The sequence below is a fragment of the Phyllobates terribilis genome, unplaced genomic scaffold, assembly GCF_046119375.1.
Source record: "Phyllobates terribilis strain yellow unplaced genomic scaffold, ASM4611937v1 Scaffold_5__5_contigs__length_657084704, whole genome shotgun sequence".
Lineage (NCBI taxonomy): Eukaryota > Metazoa > Chordata > Amphibia > Anura > Dendrobatidae > Phyllobates > Phyllobates terribilis.
The window spans coordinates 19,854,950-19,875,623 of NW_027362765.1; the positions used below are offsets into that span (position 1 = coordinate 19,854,950).

Here is a 20,674-nt window from a genome sequence, read left to right on the forward strand (position 1 = left end):
CTCTCGCAGTCGAGGGTTCTTCCCTAGAGGCTGCCGAATCACCACGTCTGCCGGAGCTCCGCCGGCTGCCCCCAGGCATGACTCCAGACTGGTCACTCCGACTGCCAGAGAGAGGGAGACTGTTTTTAACCATGGATTTTGCCGAGCCCTCATGGTGATTCCCAGAAAGCAGCTGATGCCGAAGCCGCTCTTGTGGATCGTGCTCCGAACTGCACGTGCTCTGCCTACACTTCCATCATGTAGACCAACAGGAAGCAATCTTTCAGGGAACCCGGCTCATACATATACGAGGCACTGAAGATTTCCGGGTCACGTGACCGCAACCCAAGCCCCTCCCCTCTGCCCCTTCTGAAGCGCTCCCCCTCGCCGGTATCCTGCCGCCGTAGCACATATGAGGTCTCAGGAGGACGCAGACCCGGAAGTGCGTCAGCCGAGGCCACGTCACTTTGTGTGACTGCAGACTTATGAATCCCCCCCAGTGCACGCACTGTGGAGGTTCGGCGGTATTAGACCCGGGACCGGAGGGTATATATATGTTACACATAACCCCAGCCAGTGGGCGTGGCCTCGCTCTATACAAGTGGGGAGGGGATTCCTAAGTTTGCAGTCACACAAAGTGACTGCAGACTTATCATGTTTGACCGGACAACCCGTTTAAGCGCAAAGCCAACATCATAACATCTGTACACAAAAGAAATATAAAGCCAAAGAAAAGGATATTCATATTAAAAACAAATCTTTATTAATCTTTGGATACAAAGTTTGTCTGAAGTCTCTTTCTTCCACTTAGTCTGACATCAGGTGTTGGGGAGGGGAAAGCTGCTCTAGTTGACCAGGACAGTTGAAGAAGGAACTAAAGGCCCCATCACACTAAGTGACGCTACAGCGATCCCGACAACGATACGACCTGTCAGGGATATTTGCTGCGTCGCTATGTGGTCGCTGGTGAGACGTCAAACAGTCAGATCTTCCCAACGACGCAGCAACGATGCGGCGACCCGTAACGACCTGTATAACGATGCACACCTATGTGTTTGTGTCTGAGTCGTCAACAAGGTCGTTGGTAAGGTGTCAAACACACCGATGCATGCTACCCAGCGGGACCTCAACGATCAAAGAAATGTCCATACCATTCCGACACGACCAGCGATCTCACAGCAGGGGCCTGGTCGCTGCTAAGTGTCAAACGTAGCGAGATAGCTACGGAGGTCGCTGTTCCGTCACAAAACTTGTGACTCAGCAGCGATCTCGCTTAGTGTGACGGGGCCTTTATAAGTGATCAGTTGGTCTTATCTGATTAATAGGACCCTTAGAAGATGTGAAACTGGATGTCAGATGCTTGCCTCAGCAACTATCCTGATCATGTGTAACTGAGAAGTGCCGATTAACACTTTTGAGATGGAATTATAAAACACCAATTCATCAAGACCATCATTGTTCACGCTAGTCTTGATGAGGAGATGTGCCAAAGTTAGAGGCTCCCGATTCATTAAGAGGCATATGCTTCTTCATGAATCAGGAGCACCGGACGAGTGGCGATGACCTCGCCACAAATCCTAAGATCTGTGGGGTAGCAACGCAGCCTATCGTCAAATTTGACGAACGGTGGTCAACACCAATCACATATCACACACTTTGTCAGAGCTGGGTGAATACTGCAAAAGTCACAAAACTTTTGCTTTTTTTCAAACCTTTTATGAATTCTATATACAGGGTGAGATGGATAGGAGTGTTATTTGGATTTTATTTGCTGATTTATGTTCCAAAACGCTTTTCCTTCCTCTTTTAGATGTGTGACTTCACTTCAACTGTAACATTTCTTGTACAATGTCAATAGAATTGTTAAAAAATATATAAAATCGTTATTTCCCTGAGTGATTTCTTTGAGGTTTAAGATGTCGTCATTTCTTTTGTAAGACATTTTACACATTCTCACTTTGAACATGGTTTCTCCCCTCTGTGAGTTCTCAGATGCCAAAAGAGAGTTGATTGACAGGAAAAACATTCTGCACATTCCGAACATGAAAATGGCTTCTCCTTCAAGTGAGTTTTCATATGTATAAGAAGATGGGGACTCAAGTTAAAAGGTTTCCCACATATCAAACATTGAAATGGCTTCTCCTGCATGTGAATTTTAGTATGTGCAAGAAGAGTGGTTTTATTGCCAAAATATTTCTCACATGCTGGACATGGGAATATTTTCTTCTCTGTGTGAGAGCTCGCATGTATAACAAGATCTGCTTTCTGGCTAAAACATTTCCCACAGTCTCTACATGCAAATACCCTTTTGTGAATTCTCTGATGTATAACAAGAGTTGATTTAAGCTTATAACTTTTTTTACATTCTAAACACGAGAATGGCTTCTCCTCCGTCTGAGCCATTTGATGTTCAACATTCCTCCTGAAGTTTTCATGTTCAACAGTCTCTAATGAGTTTGGAGCTACGACATGTTCAAAAGAATCAGATGAGAGAATGTTACTTTGAAGGACTGAAGGGTTATCTGGGTTAATGGGATGTTCTTCATTTGATCCAGGTGAGGTAACATGTTCATCTTTAAGATCTGGAAATATCCAGAGTCCCTCTGAGCTCTTGGTACAGTCATCTGTCAAGAAAAATAAATAATTATAGTAATATTCAATTACTAACAGGAGACCTCAATTCACACACTAAAAGCTTATACTCATATACTCCCTAAGGCAGTGTGCACACCGTGCATTTTTGCAGTGTTTTTTTCCGCCCGGAATTGGCCCAAAAACGCTTGGGAATCCTTCTGCCATCAAAGTCAGTCAATGAGAATCCAGAAGTGATGATCAGTACTTTTCCTTTCAGGAGTTTCTGTGCATTTAAATCTGCAGCATGTCAATTCCTTGTGTGTTTTTTGCCGCGTTTTTCACCCATTGACTTCAATTGAGTCAGTCAGATTTGCAGGAAAAACGCAGGTATAAAAGGGATTTCGGATTTTTGCTGCATATTTGACTGACTCAATTGAAGTGAATGGTTGAAAAACAGCAAAAAACGCACAAAGAATTTACCGTGGGTCACAGGCGTTGGCTGATGAGTGACTACTACTCCCATCAGCCTATGCCTGCTGATAAGAGAGAGAGCAGGCGCTGCTGATGGGAGTTGCCATCAGCCGATGCCTCTGCTCAAAGTAAAGGGGAGGAGTAAAATCACACCTACATACTCGCCTAACACCTAATCCCCAAAGCTATTGTCACCTGTAAAATAAAAAAAAAATAAAATAAAACCACCATATCTCTCAGCTATCTGCCGTAATCCACACTGTCCCACGACGATTGAAACACTTCAAGAGCAGTCACATCATATGTGACTGCTCTACCCGGCAGCCAGCTACACACTGACAGATGAGTAAATCGCTCCCGCAGTGTATAGCCTTGAGCTGCCATGAGAGAGGTCACAAGAGTTAATCAGCTGAAAGAAAGTTCTCACACAGCGCCAGTGCTGTAAGTGAGGTCTGGGGCTCATCAGCTGATAAATTCCTGTGACCTCTCACGCCAGCTCAGCATGACACACTGCCTGTGTCAGTGTGTAGAGCAGTGACAGTGACTGCTCTACAACTGATCCAGATAGTCGTGAGAGTGTGGATTATTTCATCACTTCGGACAGGTGAGACAATGGCTTCAGGGATTAGACGTTATATTCACCTGTGTTTATCTTTAAATAAATGTAGTAAAACCGTGTGGACTTTTATTTCAAATAAAGGATTTTTTTTATACTTGCCGTGTCTTTATTTACAAACTTATACTAGGGGGAGGATGTCAGACACCTCTCCATTACTACAGTAACTCCTGGGCTTTTATGTCAGCTGTCAATACAAGGCTGAAATGAACCCCATTACCCCACTTGCCACTGCTCCAGGGCATGTGGAAAGAGCCGATGCTAGCGCCAGATTTGGCACATCTTATTGATGCGCCATTTCTGGGGCGGCAAAGGGCTGATGGTATTAGCCTCGGTGGGGGACAGTATCCATTTCTTTCTTGGGTGCCCCTGTAATCTAGCCAGCAACTGCTAATCAAACAGCTGTGAGCTGTTAATAGCCAGGGAACATATTGGCCTAATGGCTCCTTCATAGGCTATAAATACCAGCCCTCAGCTGCCCCAGAAGAGGCACTTCATATTTGAACGGGATTAGGGGTAATGGGATTAGGGGTTGATGGCAGCAGCTGTCACTAATCCTAGGGCTTGGTCTCAGCAAGGAAGAAGTGTCATCCAGACACCCTCACTGTAAGTAAAGCTTTAACCAATTAACCCCCGAGGGTGGTTTGCATGTTAATGACCAGGCCAATTTTTACAATTCTGACCACTGTCACTTTATGAGGTAATTACTCTGGAACGCTTCAAAGGATCCCCCTGATTCTGAGATTGTTTTTTTGTGACATATTGTACTTCATGATTGTGGTAAAATTTCTTTGATATCACTTGCGTTTACTTGTGAAAAAAACGGAAATTTGGCGAAAATTTTGAAATTTTAGCAATTTTCAAAATATTAATTTTTATGCCCTTAAATCAGAGAGATATGTCACACAAAAGAGTTAATAAATAACATTTCCCACATGTCTACTTTACATCAGCACAATTTTGGAACCAAAATTTTTTTTTTTTGTTAAGGAGCTATAAGGGTTGAAAGCTGACCAGCGATTTCTCATTTTTCCAACAAAATTTACAAAACCATTTTTTTTAGGGACCACATCACATTTGAAGTCACTTGGAGAGGTCTTTATGACAGAAAATACCCAAAAGTGATACCATTCTAAAAACTGCACCCCTCAAGGTGCTCAAAACCACATTCAATAAATTTATTAACCCTTCAGGTGCTTCACAGGAATTTTTGGAATGTGGAAGAAAAAAAATGAACATTTAACTTTTTTCACAAAAATGTTACTTTAGACCCAATTTTTTTTATTTTCACAGGGGTAACAAGAAAAAATGGACCCCAAAATTTGTTGTGCAATTTCCCCTGGGCACACAGATACCCCATATGTGGGGAAAAAAACCACTGTTTGGGTGCACGGCAGGACTTGGAAGGGAAGGAGCGCCATTTGACTTTTTGATTGTAAAATTTTCTTGAATAATTAGCGGACACCATGTTGCGTTTGGAGAGCCCCTGTGTGCCCAAACATTGGAGCTCCCCCACAAGTGACCCCATTTTGGAAACTAGACCCCCAAAGGCACCTATCTAGATGCATAGTGAGCACTTGGAACCCCCAGATGCTTCACAAATTGATTCATAAAAATGAAAGTGTTTTTTTTTTCACTTTTTCATTTTTACGAATCAATTTGTGAAGCACCTAGGGGTTCCAAGTGCTCACTATGCATCTAGATAGGTGCCTTGGGGGGGTCTAGTTTCCAAAATGGGGTCACTTGTGGGGGAGCTCCAATGTTTGGGCACACAGGGGCTCTCCAAACGCAACATGGTGTCCGCTAACAATTTGAGCCGATTTTCCATTCAATTCGTTAGCGGACACCATGTCGCGTTTGGAGAGCCCCTGATGTGCCTAAACAGTGGAGCTTCCCCTCAAGTGACCCCATTTTGGAAACTATACCCCTCAAGGATTTTATTAAGGTGTATAGTGAACATTTTGAACCCAGAAGTACGACACAGAATTTGATAACATTAGGTCATCATATTGAATAAGTTGTCATTAGTCTTGAGCGCAAGTGCTCGCTACTTGAGTTTGCATCGGGTGCTCAGGTATGCACCATGTACTGAGTGTGCTCGAGTGACATGCTCGAGTCCCCGCCCGGATGTTTCACGGTTATTAGACACCCAAAAAAAAAACATGCGGGGATCGCGCGTGCATGGCAGGCAATCCCCGAAAAGTTTTTTGGGCCGTGAATCATATGGGGCGGAGACTCGAGCATGTCACTCAAATACCCACGATACTCAATGCATACCAGAACACCCGATGCAAACTCAAGTAGCGAGCACTTGCGCTCAACACTAGTCGCCATATCGTCATCTTTTTTTCTTACTTTTGAAAAAAATCCCAACCCCATCACAACCCCAGCCCCAGCCCTAACCCTAACCCTAGCACAACCCTAACCCTAGCACAACCCTAACCTGAGAGTTTATTTTTTACGCCGTTCCTCGTGCGGTATAAGTGCTTAGACTACCTTATTCTTCGGGTCGGTGAGACTACAGCGATACCAGAATCATATGGGGTTTTTATGACTGACAGCTGTCACACACTAAAAGAGGCATTTTTTGTAAAATCTAGTTTTTGCATCGCCATATTTTGAGAGCTATAATTTTTCCAGATTTTGGCAGACAGTCATTTGACGGCTTGTTTTTTGCGGGATGAGTTGATGTTGTTCTTGGTGCCATTTTCAGGCACGTGACATTTTTTGATCGCTTTCTATTCCGATTTTTGGGAGGCAGAATAAACAAAAACCAACAATTCAGGAATTGTTTTTTTTTTATGCCGTTCCGTGTGTGGTAAAATTGATAAGGCAGCTTTATTCTTTGGGTCAGTACGTTTACAGCGGTACCACATTTATATTGTATTTCTATGTTTTGCACTTTTACATAAAAGCAATTTTATAGAAAAAAATTATTTTTTAGCATAGCTTTATTCTGAGAGCTATAACTTTTTTATTTTTCGGCTGATGGAGCTGTATGGCAGCTTGTTTTTTGCAGGACGAGATGACGTTTTCAGCGGTACCATTTTTATTTATATTTGTCTTTTTGATCGCGTTATTCCATTTTTTGTTTGGCGTTATGGTGATAAAGCATTGTTTTTTGCTTCATTTTTTATTTTTATTTTTTTACTGTGTTCACTGAAGGGGTTAACCAGTGGGACAGTTTTATAGGTCAGGTTGTTCCGGACGCGGCGATATCAAATATGTGTACTTTTATTGTTTTATAATAATATTTATTGATGGGTACATTATATTTTTATTTTTGGTGGATTTTTTTTATTTTTTTTACAATTTTTTTTTTTTACTTTCTGATAGTTTTTATACTTTATTACTTTGTCCCACTGTGGGACTTTCACTTTTTTTCTCTGATCGCCTGCATAGCACAGGAATGCAGCACCATCCCTGTGTCATGCAGGCTGTCAGCGCTGGACAGGGAGAAGATTGTTTGGAGATGCACTGCGCATGTCCAAAAAAATCTTCCTGCTGTCTGGTGACCCGGATGTTGTCATGACGACATCGGGTCGTCATGGCAACATCCTGGAAGCCACGGCTGTCAGCGCTGGAAGAGGAGGAGAGTATCTGCGATCACCTCCCCTTGCCACCGCAATGCTGCGTCCGACTTAGATCGCATCATCGCGGGGGTTAATGTGCTGGGAGCGGTGCGTGACCGCTCCTTGCACATAGTACTGGGTGTCAGCTGTGACAATCAGCTGACACCCGGCGGCGATCGCGCCCGCACAGCCTGTGTGCGTGCGCGATCGCCATGACGTACTAATACGGGTCTGGCTCTTAAAGTCCCAGGGCACAGACGCGTATTAGTACGTCAAATGTTGTTAAGGGGATAAATAACACACAAATTATTTAAATTATCCCAATATACTCACCCCAGGTCTGACAGTAATCCAAAAGGTTAAAGCGACATCCCACTTTTCTTTTAATTATCTTTATTTAGCTCCAAAAAGCATTCATTGCTGTATAAAAATGCATTTAAAAAAGTGCATTTTTTCCACAGCCAACAAATTCCTAGAGATGCAGAAATTTCTGCAATCAAGTACTTAACGTGTGCACATGCCCTTACAGATTCATACATTCTGGCACTGCACAAGGAAGAAGCAGTATAGTCATGTAGCAAAAAAAAAAATAATCCAAAAACCAACAAACATTGTTTTGGAGCAAGTGTAGGTTTGCATAGTTTGTTTTACAAAGAAGTAGATCCAAGATGTATGACTTGTCTTTTATACGCTTATTAAAGCCAATATATACAATGAGGAAGGCAATTCAGACCATTTGGCGTAAATTCTATTAAATTTAATGCATTATTTATGGCCACGTGCACTTGCGGTAAACTCCGATCAACTGTTAGAAAGATCCTTGTACGTCCACTTTATTATTGACTGATATCTGCTCACAGCTGGCCAAAAAACTTCTTGACTTGCCTGTAAAATACTCCATCTGTTGAACGTTTTCCCAAGAATTGTTTTCCACTAATCCAATTGACAGCTTCACCTGAAAGTAGGAACTGATAGCAACTGGTAGATTGTCTGTTTGTCACAGGGGTCTTAAGACCAGAATCCGTCCACATATCTGGTCAGTTAACATTCATCACATGCAGGTAACCTTAGGTAAAAAAAACAGAATTTCAAGCTAGGAGTATCTTCCAGGAATTCCAATTCATCTTCCTCAGCATTAAAACTTTTCTCCGTAAGATTCCCATGGATGCTGCAATGCCGGGTCAAGCAGCAGTGGCAGTGTATTGTAATATTCCTATTACCTTTCTGTACCGATCATCATTTGGTAACAAATTATCTGTCTGTTAAGCTCCTTCAAGTATTTGGCTTCCATAGGAGACGTCACTGTTTTTTGGCACAAATATCCATATGTCCATCACTCTTTGCATACAGATAGAGGTCTGCCTTGCCACTTCAAAAAGTACTCATTTGTAAGCACTACATTTATTTAGATGCTACATGCTCTAGTGGCTTGCTTTGGATTAGATACTTTTCTGAAGGTTGCATACCAAGTCTAAGCTTTTCTCATCTTGAAAGCTGGTTGTTGTTTCAAATAGATGTCATCTGCTAAATTATCATTCACGATTGCTTTTCTGATATCCATGCGTGACACCAACAGAGCCATCTTCTTCTGCACCTTGATTTAGCTTTCTAAGACCTCAGATGTCTTCCCAAATTGTATATTCAAAAACATTGAGTGGGCTTGCCTTGTATGAGGGACACACAGGTGGTTTACCTTTGTTAATCCCGAGTTGGACACCTTAGTTCTGTATCTGTGTTTGGTCTTCTGTCGACGTGTTTGGTCTGGCGATGGCTTTTGCCATCAGATCACTGTTCGTTTTCTTGTCAGTTTTAACAATGATGTTATTTCATTAACATTTGGAACTTTTTCTTCAGCATTTCCTTTGGAAGTTTCTTTACGAGTTCTGGATGTCTGTGAGCCAGACAGCTACACGTTTGCACATGAACACAATTACTATAACCATATGTGCACAGTCTCACATGTTCCTTCAAAAAGGAATCTGTCAGCAGGTTTTTCCCTATGTAACCTGACTGCAGCATGAGGTAGTTACAGAGACCCTAATTCGAGTGATGTATCCCTCAGTTTATCATGACTGCTGCACTCGGTAAAGTCATGCTGAAGTTCTAGCAAAGCTCAGTTGTTGAGCTGTGAATAAACCCACTCACAACACAGCCATCTGTGTACAATGCATAGTGACAGAGAGCTGCTAATCAGCAATGGAGGCGTGGTTGGACTAAAATACACGTCTAATTGTCCTAAAGTGATACTCATCTGTTAATAAAACATTAATTGTATTGAAACAGCAAACCCCAGCCAGTGACACATCACTGTAATCTAGGTTTCCATACCTACATTGTGCTCTCAAATTACATAGCAAAATCCTGATAGATTTCTTTTAATGTATGTTACAAATGCATTTGTTTTGGCATTATCCATCAAAGTTAGTATATTTGTCACCTTGGAATTTTAGAGTGAGTCTTTTAGCTGTCATACGTTTTAAGAATACTAGCTCTCTTTCGAGACTGGGATCAAACAACACGTCTTCTACCCGTATGGCCAAATTCTGTCCATTTTCACTCGGCCACATTAGGACTCCATGTTTAGTAACTACTGTATTTATTCTGCTTACATCAACAATATAGATTGTTTCCCTTCATTTAAGCCAAGTTAAATTCTTTTTACATAACACCCATCATGAGAGTTACTCTGAACTCGATGCGCCAACATTTTACTGTCTAATTTATGTCGCTTTAGAGGGGTTTTCTAGCGAAAACAAGTTACAACCTATTCAGAGGATAGGTAATATCTTATTGATTGTGGGGGCCGGGTACAGCTGGGACCCCTATGGATTGGCAGAACAGGGAACTTTTATCCCTGTTAGAATAAACTGGCACAGCGCATTTCCAACCACACACTCCATTCAAGCTCTATGGACCTGTTGGAAAAAGCCAAGTGCATCACTCAGAAACCTCATAGCAAATGAATGGAGGGAGGGTGGACAGGCATATACAGTGCCGATACATTGTAACGGGGAGAAAAGTTCCCAGTATTGCTGATTGATGCTGGTGCCAAAAGGTCGAACCCTCACCAACCAATGGGTTATAAACTCTTGTTTTCACCAGAATAGGCCGTGGGTATTTAGTAAAGTTCATTCATTGTTTACATACAAATAATTATAATTATAATTATAAGCAGTGTGCATTCAATCCTGTCTATTACCTGGTGATGTGACGGGCTGGGAAACCTCCATCATAACGTCCTTGTACAGATCTTTGTGTCCTTCTAAATACTCCCATTCCTCCATAGAGAAATAGACCGCGACATCCTGAGACCTCATAGGAACCTGACACATACAATGATACTGTCATCCCCCCGATCCCTTCATAGCATTACTGTATAATGTCCCAGCATTCCCAGCAGTGTCACCTCTCCAGTCAGCAGCTCAATCATCTTGTAGGCAAGTTCTAGGATCTTCTGTTCATTAATGTCCGCCTGTATCAAGGGGTGAGGTGGAGGCTCCTTGATTGGGCTCAGGGGTCTTTCCCATACCTCAGACACAGGGGCCTGACAGCGCTCACTAGAGGTCTTCTTCACTAATGTGTAATCCTGGTTATGGAGAGACACATTAATAAATCTCACTACAGACATTTCCAGAGTCCTCCCCTCTCCAGTTCTGTCCATCTGTTATTCCCATAGATAAGAATGATGTAATGTGACGTCATCAGAATCTCTCACCTCTCCAGTAAGACGGAAGATGATCTCTAAGGTGAGGTTTAATATCCTCTTTGCCTTATTGTCACTGTTGCTATCCATCCTTGATTGGTGAATTAGGATATTTCCAATGAGAGGATCCGATATAGTACGAACCTGAATATGAAGAATATGAGCTAAAGTAACATCATAAAGAATCCCATGTAAAAAGTCCAAAAGGATGTTGCATGCGTCATGAAAATAGCCATGTGCCCTACATACCAGTTTCAATGCTTTAATCAATATTGTAGCAGCGGTGATGCAGTGTATACTGAATGGGACCATAGAAACATTAATGCTGGAGACAAGTGCTACTTAAAATAGGACAGGTTTACAAAACTTGCTAGTCATCCAAATGTCCCAGCAGGCATGGTGACATGGCTCCCCTGCTCTCCTCCTGATGCGAAAGTGAGCAGAGAAGAACTAATCCTTTAAAGGAATTCTCCATGCTAACCCTAGGTCACATTACAAACTGCACTTTTACCCATTCTAAATGTTTACACCTTGACATGGCAACAACTCGACTTTTGCACAACACACCAGAGGATATAGTATGGCCCTGGAACATGTTGGATCGCTGTATCTACACGGTGTGCAGAATTATTAGGCAAGTTGTATTTAAGAGGATTATTTTTATTATTGATCAACAACTATGTTCCCATTAAACCAAAAGACTCATAAATATCCAAGCTTAATATTTTTGGAAGTTGGAGTGTTTTTTTTTTTAGATTTGGCTATCTTAGGAGGATATCTGTTTGTGCAGGTAACTATTACTGTGCATTATTATTAGGCAACTTAATAAAAACCAAATACAATCCCATCTATTTTCACCAGGTAAACCAATATCAGTGCACAAAATTTAGAAATAAACATTTCTGACATGCAAAACCCCCCCCCAAAAAAATTGTGATTATAGTCACCTTTCTTTATGATGACACTCAATAGCCTTCTATCCATAGATTCTGTCAGTTGCTTGATCTGTTTTCGATCAACATTGCGTGCAGCAGCCACCACAGCCTCCCAGACACTGTTCCGAGAGGTGTACTGTTTTCCCTCCCTGAAGATCTCACATTTTATGATGGACCACAGGTTCTCTATGGGGTTCAGATCAGGTAAACAAGGGGGCCATGTCATTATTTTTTCTTTTTAGACCTTTACTGGCCAGCCACGCTGTGGAGTAGTTGGATGCATGTGATGGAGCATTGTCCTTCATGAAAATCATGTTTTTCTTGAACGATACCGACTTCTTCCTGTACCACTGCTTGAAGAAGTTGTCTTCCAGAAACTGGCAGTAGGTCTGGGAGTTGCGCTTCACTCCATCCTCAGCCCGAAAAGGTCCCACAAGTTCATCTTTGATGATACCAGCCCATACCAGTACCCCACCTCCACCTTGCTGGCGTCTGAGTCGGAGTGGAGCTCTCTGCCCTTTATTGGTCCAGCCTCTGGCCCATCAAGAGTCACTCTCATTTCATCAGTCCATAAAACCTTTGAAAAATCAGTCTTAAGATATCTCTTGGCCCATTCTTGACGTTTTATCTTATGTTTCTTGTTCAAAGGTGGTCGTTTTTCAGCCTTCCTTACCTTGGCCATGTCCCTGAGTATCGCACACCTTGTGCTTTTTGATACTCCAGTAACGTTGCAGCTCTGAAATAGGGCAAAACTGGTGGCGAATGGAATCTTGGCAGCTTCACGCTTGATTTTCCTCAATTCATGGGCAGTTATTTTGTGACTTTTTTGGCCAACACACTTCTTGCGACCCTGTTGGCTATTTGCCATGAAACGCTTGATTGCTCAGTGATCACGCTTCAAAAGTTTGGAAATTTCAAGACTGCTGCATCCCTCTGCAAGACATCTCACAATTTTGGACTTTTCAGAGCCCGTCAAATTGCTCTTCTGACCCATTTTGCCAAAGGAAAGTAAGTTGCCTAATAATTAAGCACACCTTATATAGGGTGTTGATGTCATTAGTCAACACCCCTCCTCATTACAGAGATTACAGAGATGCACATCACCAAATTTACTTAATTGGTAGTTGGCTCTCAAGCCTATGCAGCTTGGAGTAGGACAACATGTATAAAAAGTATCATGTTATCAAAATACTCATTTGCCTAATAATTCTGCACACAGTGTATTAATAAAACCTATTTATTTTATAACATACACATTGAAAATTATTTTTTTTCCACCATGGCAGTCATTCCTTCAGAGCCTGGAGGCCGAACATGCATCCTGTTGACCTAAAGCTACATAAAGTTTCCTAAAAAGATGGAACGTCCTAAAAAAAACAGATAAACAAAATCAGACAAAAATATTACCATTTGAGATAGATGGATATCTATATCTATCTCTCTCTATCAAATATTTTATAGATTTAAATTCAATAAGAAATATGCAAAACCTGATGAGTGGCAAATGTATGTGTACCTTTAGGCTAAGTGCCCACGATGCAGAAATGCTGCATATTTTTTCCGCATCTCCCTGGCAGGAAAAACGCATGCAGATTTTACATGCGTTTTTTCTGCCACGTAGAAGCGTTTGTCAAGCGTCTTTGCATGCATTTCCGCATGCGGGTTATCAAGCGCTTTTCCAAGCGATTTTAGCATCACTTGGAAAAGTGCTTGACAACTTGGTCACACTATATTCATCCATGCAACCGGCATGGATTTATACAGTGTGACCAAGTAATAGTTAAAAAAAAAAAGAAATATGGTAAAAAATAAAAATTAAAGATTATACGCACCTGCCGATGGCCCCCGGTATTTTCTCCGCTGCGTCCGGTGTGTTGTATGGGTCGTGGTGGTGTGAAAGGATCTGCGATGACATCATTGTCATGTGACAGGTTACGAGACTGCCAACGTCAGCGGTCGCATAACCTGTCACAAGACTAAATGACGTCATGGCAGGTCCTTTCACATCACCGCGAACCATACAACACACCGGACGCAGCGGAGAAAATACCGGGGGCCATCGGCAGGTGAGTATAATCTTTATTTTTTATTTTAAATTCTTTTTTTAAACAGGTTCTATGGTACCCGAGTCTGGAGGAGAGTCTCCTCCTCTTCAAACCTGGGTACCATCCGCACATTGAATGGCTTAATATCCGTGTGTTCAAATGTGCTGACACGGATATTATGCATTTCAATGCAAGTCAATGGCAGGAATTACGCCAAGTGTAATTAATGGACATGCTGCGTATTTTTCCACAATGATAATCCACAGCGGAAATTTCCGCAGCATGTGTACAGCACATATGGATCATTGGGGACCATGGGGCACGCATTACCAAGCGTTTTCGCTGCGGAAATTCTGCTGCAAAAACGCATAGTGGGCACGCAGCCTTAGGTTTAGCAGATAATTTGAAAGTGAAAATACATCTGGGGTTTTCAATGGAGTAACAATCAGATGCGAGTTGACGACCTGTTTTATTTAACCCCTTAGTGACGGAGCAATGATGTAGTTAATGGCCAAGCCAAATTGTACAATTCTGAGCAGTGTCACTTTATGTGATAACTCTGGAACACCTCAACAGATGCCAGTGATTCGGAGATTGTTTTATCGTGACAGTGGTAAAATTCCTTCGATGTGACCAACGTTTATTTGTGAAATTATTTTTTTTCTTTTTTTAGGGACCACATCACATTTGAAGTGCCTTTATGACAGAAAATATGCAAAAGTGACACTATTCTAAAAACTGCACCCCTCAAAACTGCATTGAAGTTAATTAACCCTTCACATGCTTCTCAGGAACTGAAGCAACGTATAAGGAAAAAAAATTAACATTTAACTCCCCCCACAAAAATTTTACTTGAGACAAATTTTTTTATTTTCACAAGGGTAACAAGAGAAAATGGACCACAACGTTCGTTGTTAAATTTCTCCTGAGCATGCAGATACCCCATATGCGGGGGAAAACCACTGTTTGGGAAGGAACACCGTTTGACTTTTTGAATGCAAAATGGTCTGGAATAGAGAGTGGACGCCATGTCGCGTTTGGAGAGCCCATGTTGTGCCTAAAAAGTGGAAACCCTCCACAAGTGACCCCATTTTGGAAACCACACCCCTCAAGGATTTTTGAACCCACACGTAGGACACAGAATTTGATAACATTGGGTCATCATATTGAATAAGCTCATTTTTTTAAATAAAAGAAAAAAAAATCTTGCTTTAGCCACAAATTTCTCACTTTTGTCAGATGTAACACCAAAAAGTGGACCCCACAATTTGTTACCCACTTTCTTACGAGCATGGCTATACCCCACATGTAGTCAAACAGTCCTGATTGTACAAACGGCAGAGCTCGGAGAGGAAGGAGTAATAATTGAATCTTGGAACATAAATTTTGTGGAAGAGACGGAGGGCACCATGTTGCATTTGCAGGTCCCACAAGGTGCCTAAACATCAGAAACTCCTACAACTGACCCCATGTTGGAAAATACACCCTTCAAGAGTTTTATAATGAGGATTTAGAACCTAAAGGTACTACACATTTTATAACATTAGGTCGTCATATTGAATACATCTTCACTAGTGTTGAGCGCAAGTGCTTGCTGCTCGAGTGCTCTGGTATGCACTGACTAAAGTGACATGCTCACGCCCCCACCCTACATGTTTTTTGCTATCCAACAGCTGCAAAACACATGCGGGGGATTGCCTGCCATATATGGGCAATCCCCGCATGTTTCTTTGGGGGTCTAGGCTGCGAAATATGCGGGGTGGGGACTTGAGCATGTCACGTGAGCATCCGAGATACTCTGTGTATACCTGATCACTCGATACAAACTAGCGATCACTTGTGCTCAACACTAGGCGCCATATTGTCATCATTTTTTACTTTTGAAAAAAAAAAACAAACGAATGAAAAATTTTTTTTTTTTATTTTTTAATTTTTATTTCACTAAAGCGGTGACAAAGGGGGATTTGATTAAGCAATTATTGGCTTTTTTTTTCCACACACACACACACACACACACACACACACACACACACACACACACACACACACACACACACACACGTGAGGGCCGGGGATGGCATCATTTCTCTCTCCTCTGACATGCATATCACATCAGAAGAGAGAACTGATTGTAACAGCAGCACTCCCCCCCCCCCCCCCTAGTTTCGGCAGGTGATCTGCAGCTGCACAGAGATGCATAGTGGACATGGGATTTCTAAAAATTCCATCCACAATGCTGTAACATCTGGACGCTGCAGGTTTGATGCTGCATAAATACGCAGTGTCAAACCCGCAGCATTTCCTGATCGTGGGCACATACCCTTAAGAGTTTGGACACCATCAATACATGGTCAAACAGATTGTTGGTTGACCACTCCTGGAGAGGGTAATAATGGCCTTGAATTTCCTTCCATTTCTACACAAAGAACACTCCAAGAGCAAAAATTATAATAGCCCATGAGGTCACAATACAACCCAAGGCAACTAAAGGCCCATCTCACATTAGCTAATGTAAACAGGAGTACACTGAACAACAATGACGTGTATGGCAGAATTGTAAGAAGAAAGTTACTGTTCTCCAAAAAAAACATTAATGCCGATCTGTAGTTTGCCAAAAGGTCAACTGTACAAGCCAGAAGGCTATTTGAAAGAACATTTTATAGACTGAGGAAACCCAAGATATAGTTTTTTTGGTTTAAAATTAGAAGGTAATTGAAGAAAGGTATATACTGGATTATGGCATAAAATCCCATACCATATATGTGAATGTAGAGGTAGTATCATGCTTTGGGACCATTTTTGGTGAATCTGGGCCAGGACCACTGCCATCATTGATAAAAATAATGAATTCTGAGTTATAACAGCAAATTTTAAAAAGGAAACATCAGGAAGTCTGACCATGAGCAAAATCTCAAGAAAATGTGGGTCATGCAGCAAGACAATGACTCAAAGAACACAAGATATCTTACAAGAGAGAGTGGTGAAAAAAGGAACAAGGTAAAGTTTTGAAAGGGCCAAGTCAGAGTCCTGACCTTACTCATATAGAAATGTGATGAGAGCAGTTCATTGGAGAAGACCACCAACATAACAGAACTGAAGCTGCTTTGTATGAAGGAAGAAAGTAAAATTCCTCCATCCGGGTGCTGAGGTAACACCAAATACTGAAAGTAAAGGATCACATACAGTGCATTGTGAAAGTATTTGGCCCCATTGAACTGTTCTACCTTTTGCCACATTTCTGGCTTCAAACAAAGATATAAATTTCAAAATTTGGGGGGGGGGGGAGAATCAACAATTGGGTCACAATCGTGAAGTGGAACGAAATTTATTGGATATTTTAAACTTTTAAAAAAAAATTAAAAACTGAAAAGTGGGGCGTGCAATATTATTCGCCCACTTTACTTTCAGCGCAGCAAACTCACTCCAGAAGTTCAGTGAGGATCTCTGAATGATCCAATGTTGTCCTAAATGACTGGTAATGATAAATGGAATCCACCTGTGTGTAATCAAGTCTCCATATAAATGCACCTGCTCTGTGATAGTCTCAGGGTTCTGTTTCAAGTGCAGAGAGCAACATGAAGACCAAGGAACACACCAGGCAGGTCCGAGATACTGTTGTGGCGAAGTTTAAAGCCGGATTTGGATACAAAAAGATTTCCCAAGTTTTAAACATCTCAAGGATCACTGTGCAAGCGATCATATTGAAATGGAAGGAGTATCAGACCACTGCAAATCTACCAAGACCCGGCCGTCCCTCTAAACTTTCATCTCGAACAAGGAGAAGACTGATCAGAGATGCTGCCAAAAGGCCTATGATCACTCTGGATGAACTGCAGAGATCTACAGCTGAGGTGGGAGAGTCTGTCCACAGGACAACAATCAGTCGTACACTGCACAAATCTGGCTTTTATGGAAGAGTGGCAAGAAGAAAGCCATTTCTCAAAGATATCCATAAAAAGTCTCGTTTGAAGGTTGCCACAAGCCACCTGGGAGACACACCAAACATGTGGAATAATGTGCTCTGGTCAGATGAAACCAAAATCGAACTTTTTGGCCACAATGCAAAACGATATGTTTGGCGTAAAAGCAACACAGCTCATCACCCTCAAAACACCATCCCCACTGTCAAACATGGTGGTGGCAGCATCATAGTTTGGGCCTGCTTTTCTTCAGCAGGGACAGGGAGTCTGCAAAAGACCTGAGACTGGGACGGAGATTTATCTTCCAACAAGACAATGATCCCAAACATAAAGCAAAATCTACTATGGAATGGTTCAAAAATAAATGTATCCAGGTGTTAGAGTGTCCAAAGTCAAAGTCCAGACCTGAATCCAATCGAGAATCTGTGGAAAGAGCTGAAAACTACTGTTCACAAACGCCCTCCATCCAACCTCAATGAGCTCGAGTTGTTTGGCAAGGAAGAATGGGCAAGAATTTCAGCCTCTCGATGTGCAAAACTGATCAAGACATACCCCAAGTGACTTGCAGCTGTAATCGCAGCAAAAGGTGGCGCTACAAAGTATTAACTCAAGGGGGCCAAATAATATTACACGCCCCACTTTTCAGTTTTTAATTTGATAAAAAAGTTTAAAATATCCAATAAATTTTGTTCCACTTGACGACTGTGTCCCACTTGTTGATTCTTCCCCAAAAAATTAGAATTTTATATCTTTAAAGCCAGAAATGTGTCAAAAGGTAGAAAAGTTCACTCAAAGACCTTTATTATTGGATAATTTTCCTTATTTTAAAAAGGACAGTGTCTAATTTTTTTTTTTACTCACTTGATTTAATTCTCTTTATCTACTTTTAGGACTTGTGACCTAAAACTACATCAGATTTTCACACAATATGCAGAAATATGGAAAATTCTGAAAGGTTCACAAACTTTCAAGCACCAATGTCAAATTAGACATTAAAATTGTCCAAATTGAAAGCAGAAATCAAAAACAGGCTAAAAACATGAAGAAATGATACAAACAATGGCTCCAATGCAATAATGAGGCCCTTACAGCAATAAAGCACAGACAACTCTTATACAAATGAATGGAGAGAGACTGCACTCGAATCCCATTTGTAATTACCTTCATTACACAAGACCCTACACTTCTCCCCATCTAGATATTCCCTAAATGTTTTTTGTTTTTTTTACTGTATTCCTGTGACGTTTTGTTTGAAAGGAGTCTCAAAAGTGAGGTCACAGGAGGCGGAGACTGCACTCACTCCCAGCAGCATCCATTGCCCCTCCTTGAACAGGGCAGGAAGTCACAGGAGGCAGAGCTGCAGTTACTCCCTATTTTTTTGTATCAATACAACCTCCGAAGACGTCCAGGATCTTGGGTGATGGATGCTGTTGGAGAATATAGTGCGGCGCCGGCACTCTGCTATTTCCGCTGCCATTGCAGCTTCGATAAAAGACAAAGTCAGAGGGTGCTGATAGAAACAGTGAGTGACACCAGCACCACCCATCTGAAAGCGGTGTAAAAAGCTGTGTGGCAGCGCTGGTGTCACTCACTGCTTCTATCTCCGCCCCCTGATAACATCTTTCAGTTAGAACTATGGCAGTGGCAAAAATAGAAGCAGAGTGCTGGCGCAGCACAACCTCTCCCACATCGTCCATCACCCAGGATGTCTTCACAGCAGGCAGCGATGTATGAAACTAGTGAGTAACTGCAGCGCTACCCCCTGTGACATTCTGTTTCGGGAGAAGCAGCGGACGCTTAATGGAAGTGAGTGCAGCCCCAGCCTCCTGTGATGTCATGTTTGAGACACCTCTCTAATGAAACATCACAGGAAGTACCAGGGCTGTGGAGTTGGAGTCAGAGCCCATTTTGGTGGAGTCGGAATAAAATGTACCGACTCCGACAATATATAATAAATTGGGTACAGTAGTTGAATGCAGTTTGTGGGGAATATTTTTTCATAAGAATTTGGGAAAGTTATGAAATGTCCTATAAATGTCTGTCCTAATCCTGACCTAAGGGTCTAGACTTTTATTTGAGATGAATCTGTGCTACAGTAAATTTATCACTTAACCCCTTTACGACATATGGCATATTAGTACATATCTGTGTCCTGGGACTTATGGACCAGATACGTATTTATACGCCCTGGCGATTTCGCTCGCACACAGGCTGTGCGGGCGCGATTGCCGCCGGGTGTCAGCTGATTGTCACAGCTGACACCCGGTGCTATGTGCAGGGAGCAGTCCCGCACCGCTCCCGGCACATTAACCCCCGCAATGCTGCGATCAAAGTCGATCGCCGATACTCACCTCCTCTTCCGGCCTCCAGCGCTGTCTGCCGTGGCTTCCAGGATGTTGCCATGACGACCCGATGTCGTCATGACAACATCCGGGTCACCAGACAGCAGGAAGATTTTTTGGACATGCGCAGTGCATCTCCAAACAATCTTCTCCCTGTCCAGCGCTGACAGCCTGCATGGCACAGGGATGGTGCTGCATTCCTGTGCCATGCAGGCGATGAGAAAAAAAAGTGAAAGTCCCATAGTGGGACAAAGTAAAAAAGTGTCATAAAGTGAAAAAAAAATATATAAAAAAAATAATCCACCAAAAATAAAAATATAATGTACCCATCAATAAATATTATCAAAAAAACAAACAATAAAAGTACACATATTTGGTATCGCCGCGTGCGGAACGACCTGACCTATAAAACTGTCCCACTAGTTAACCCCTTCAGTGTACACGGTAAAAAAACAAAACAAAAAAAAAAACAAACAATGCTTTATCACCATACCGCCAAACAAAAAATGGAGTAACA

At 42.0% G+C, this 20,674-nt stretch overlaps 2 protein-coding genes across 2 annotated transcripts in view; both read right to left on the reverse strand.

Moving 5' to 3' along the window:
- Window positions 1-20,674, reverse strand: part of LOC141270572 (uncharacterized) — a 215,872-nt gene that overhangs the window by 182,712 nt on the left and 12,486 nt on the right. The gene's annotated exons all lie outside the window — the stretch shown is intronic.
- On the reverse strand, window positions 755-11,055 carry LOC141270576 (uncharacterized). The gene is made up of 3 exons (XM_073680653.1): window positions 10,619-11,055; window positions 10,412-10,535; window positions 755-2,603 (listed from the first exon to the last, which is right to left on the reverse strand). The coding sequence occupies exons 1-3, from the start codon at window positions 10,871-10,873 to the stop codon at window positions 1,933-1,935; spliced, it is 1,050 nt and encodes a 349-aa protein (XP_073536754.1). The 5' UTR covers window positions 10,874-11,055; the 3' UTR covers window positions 755-1,932.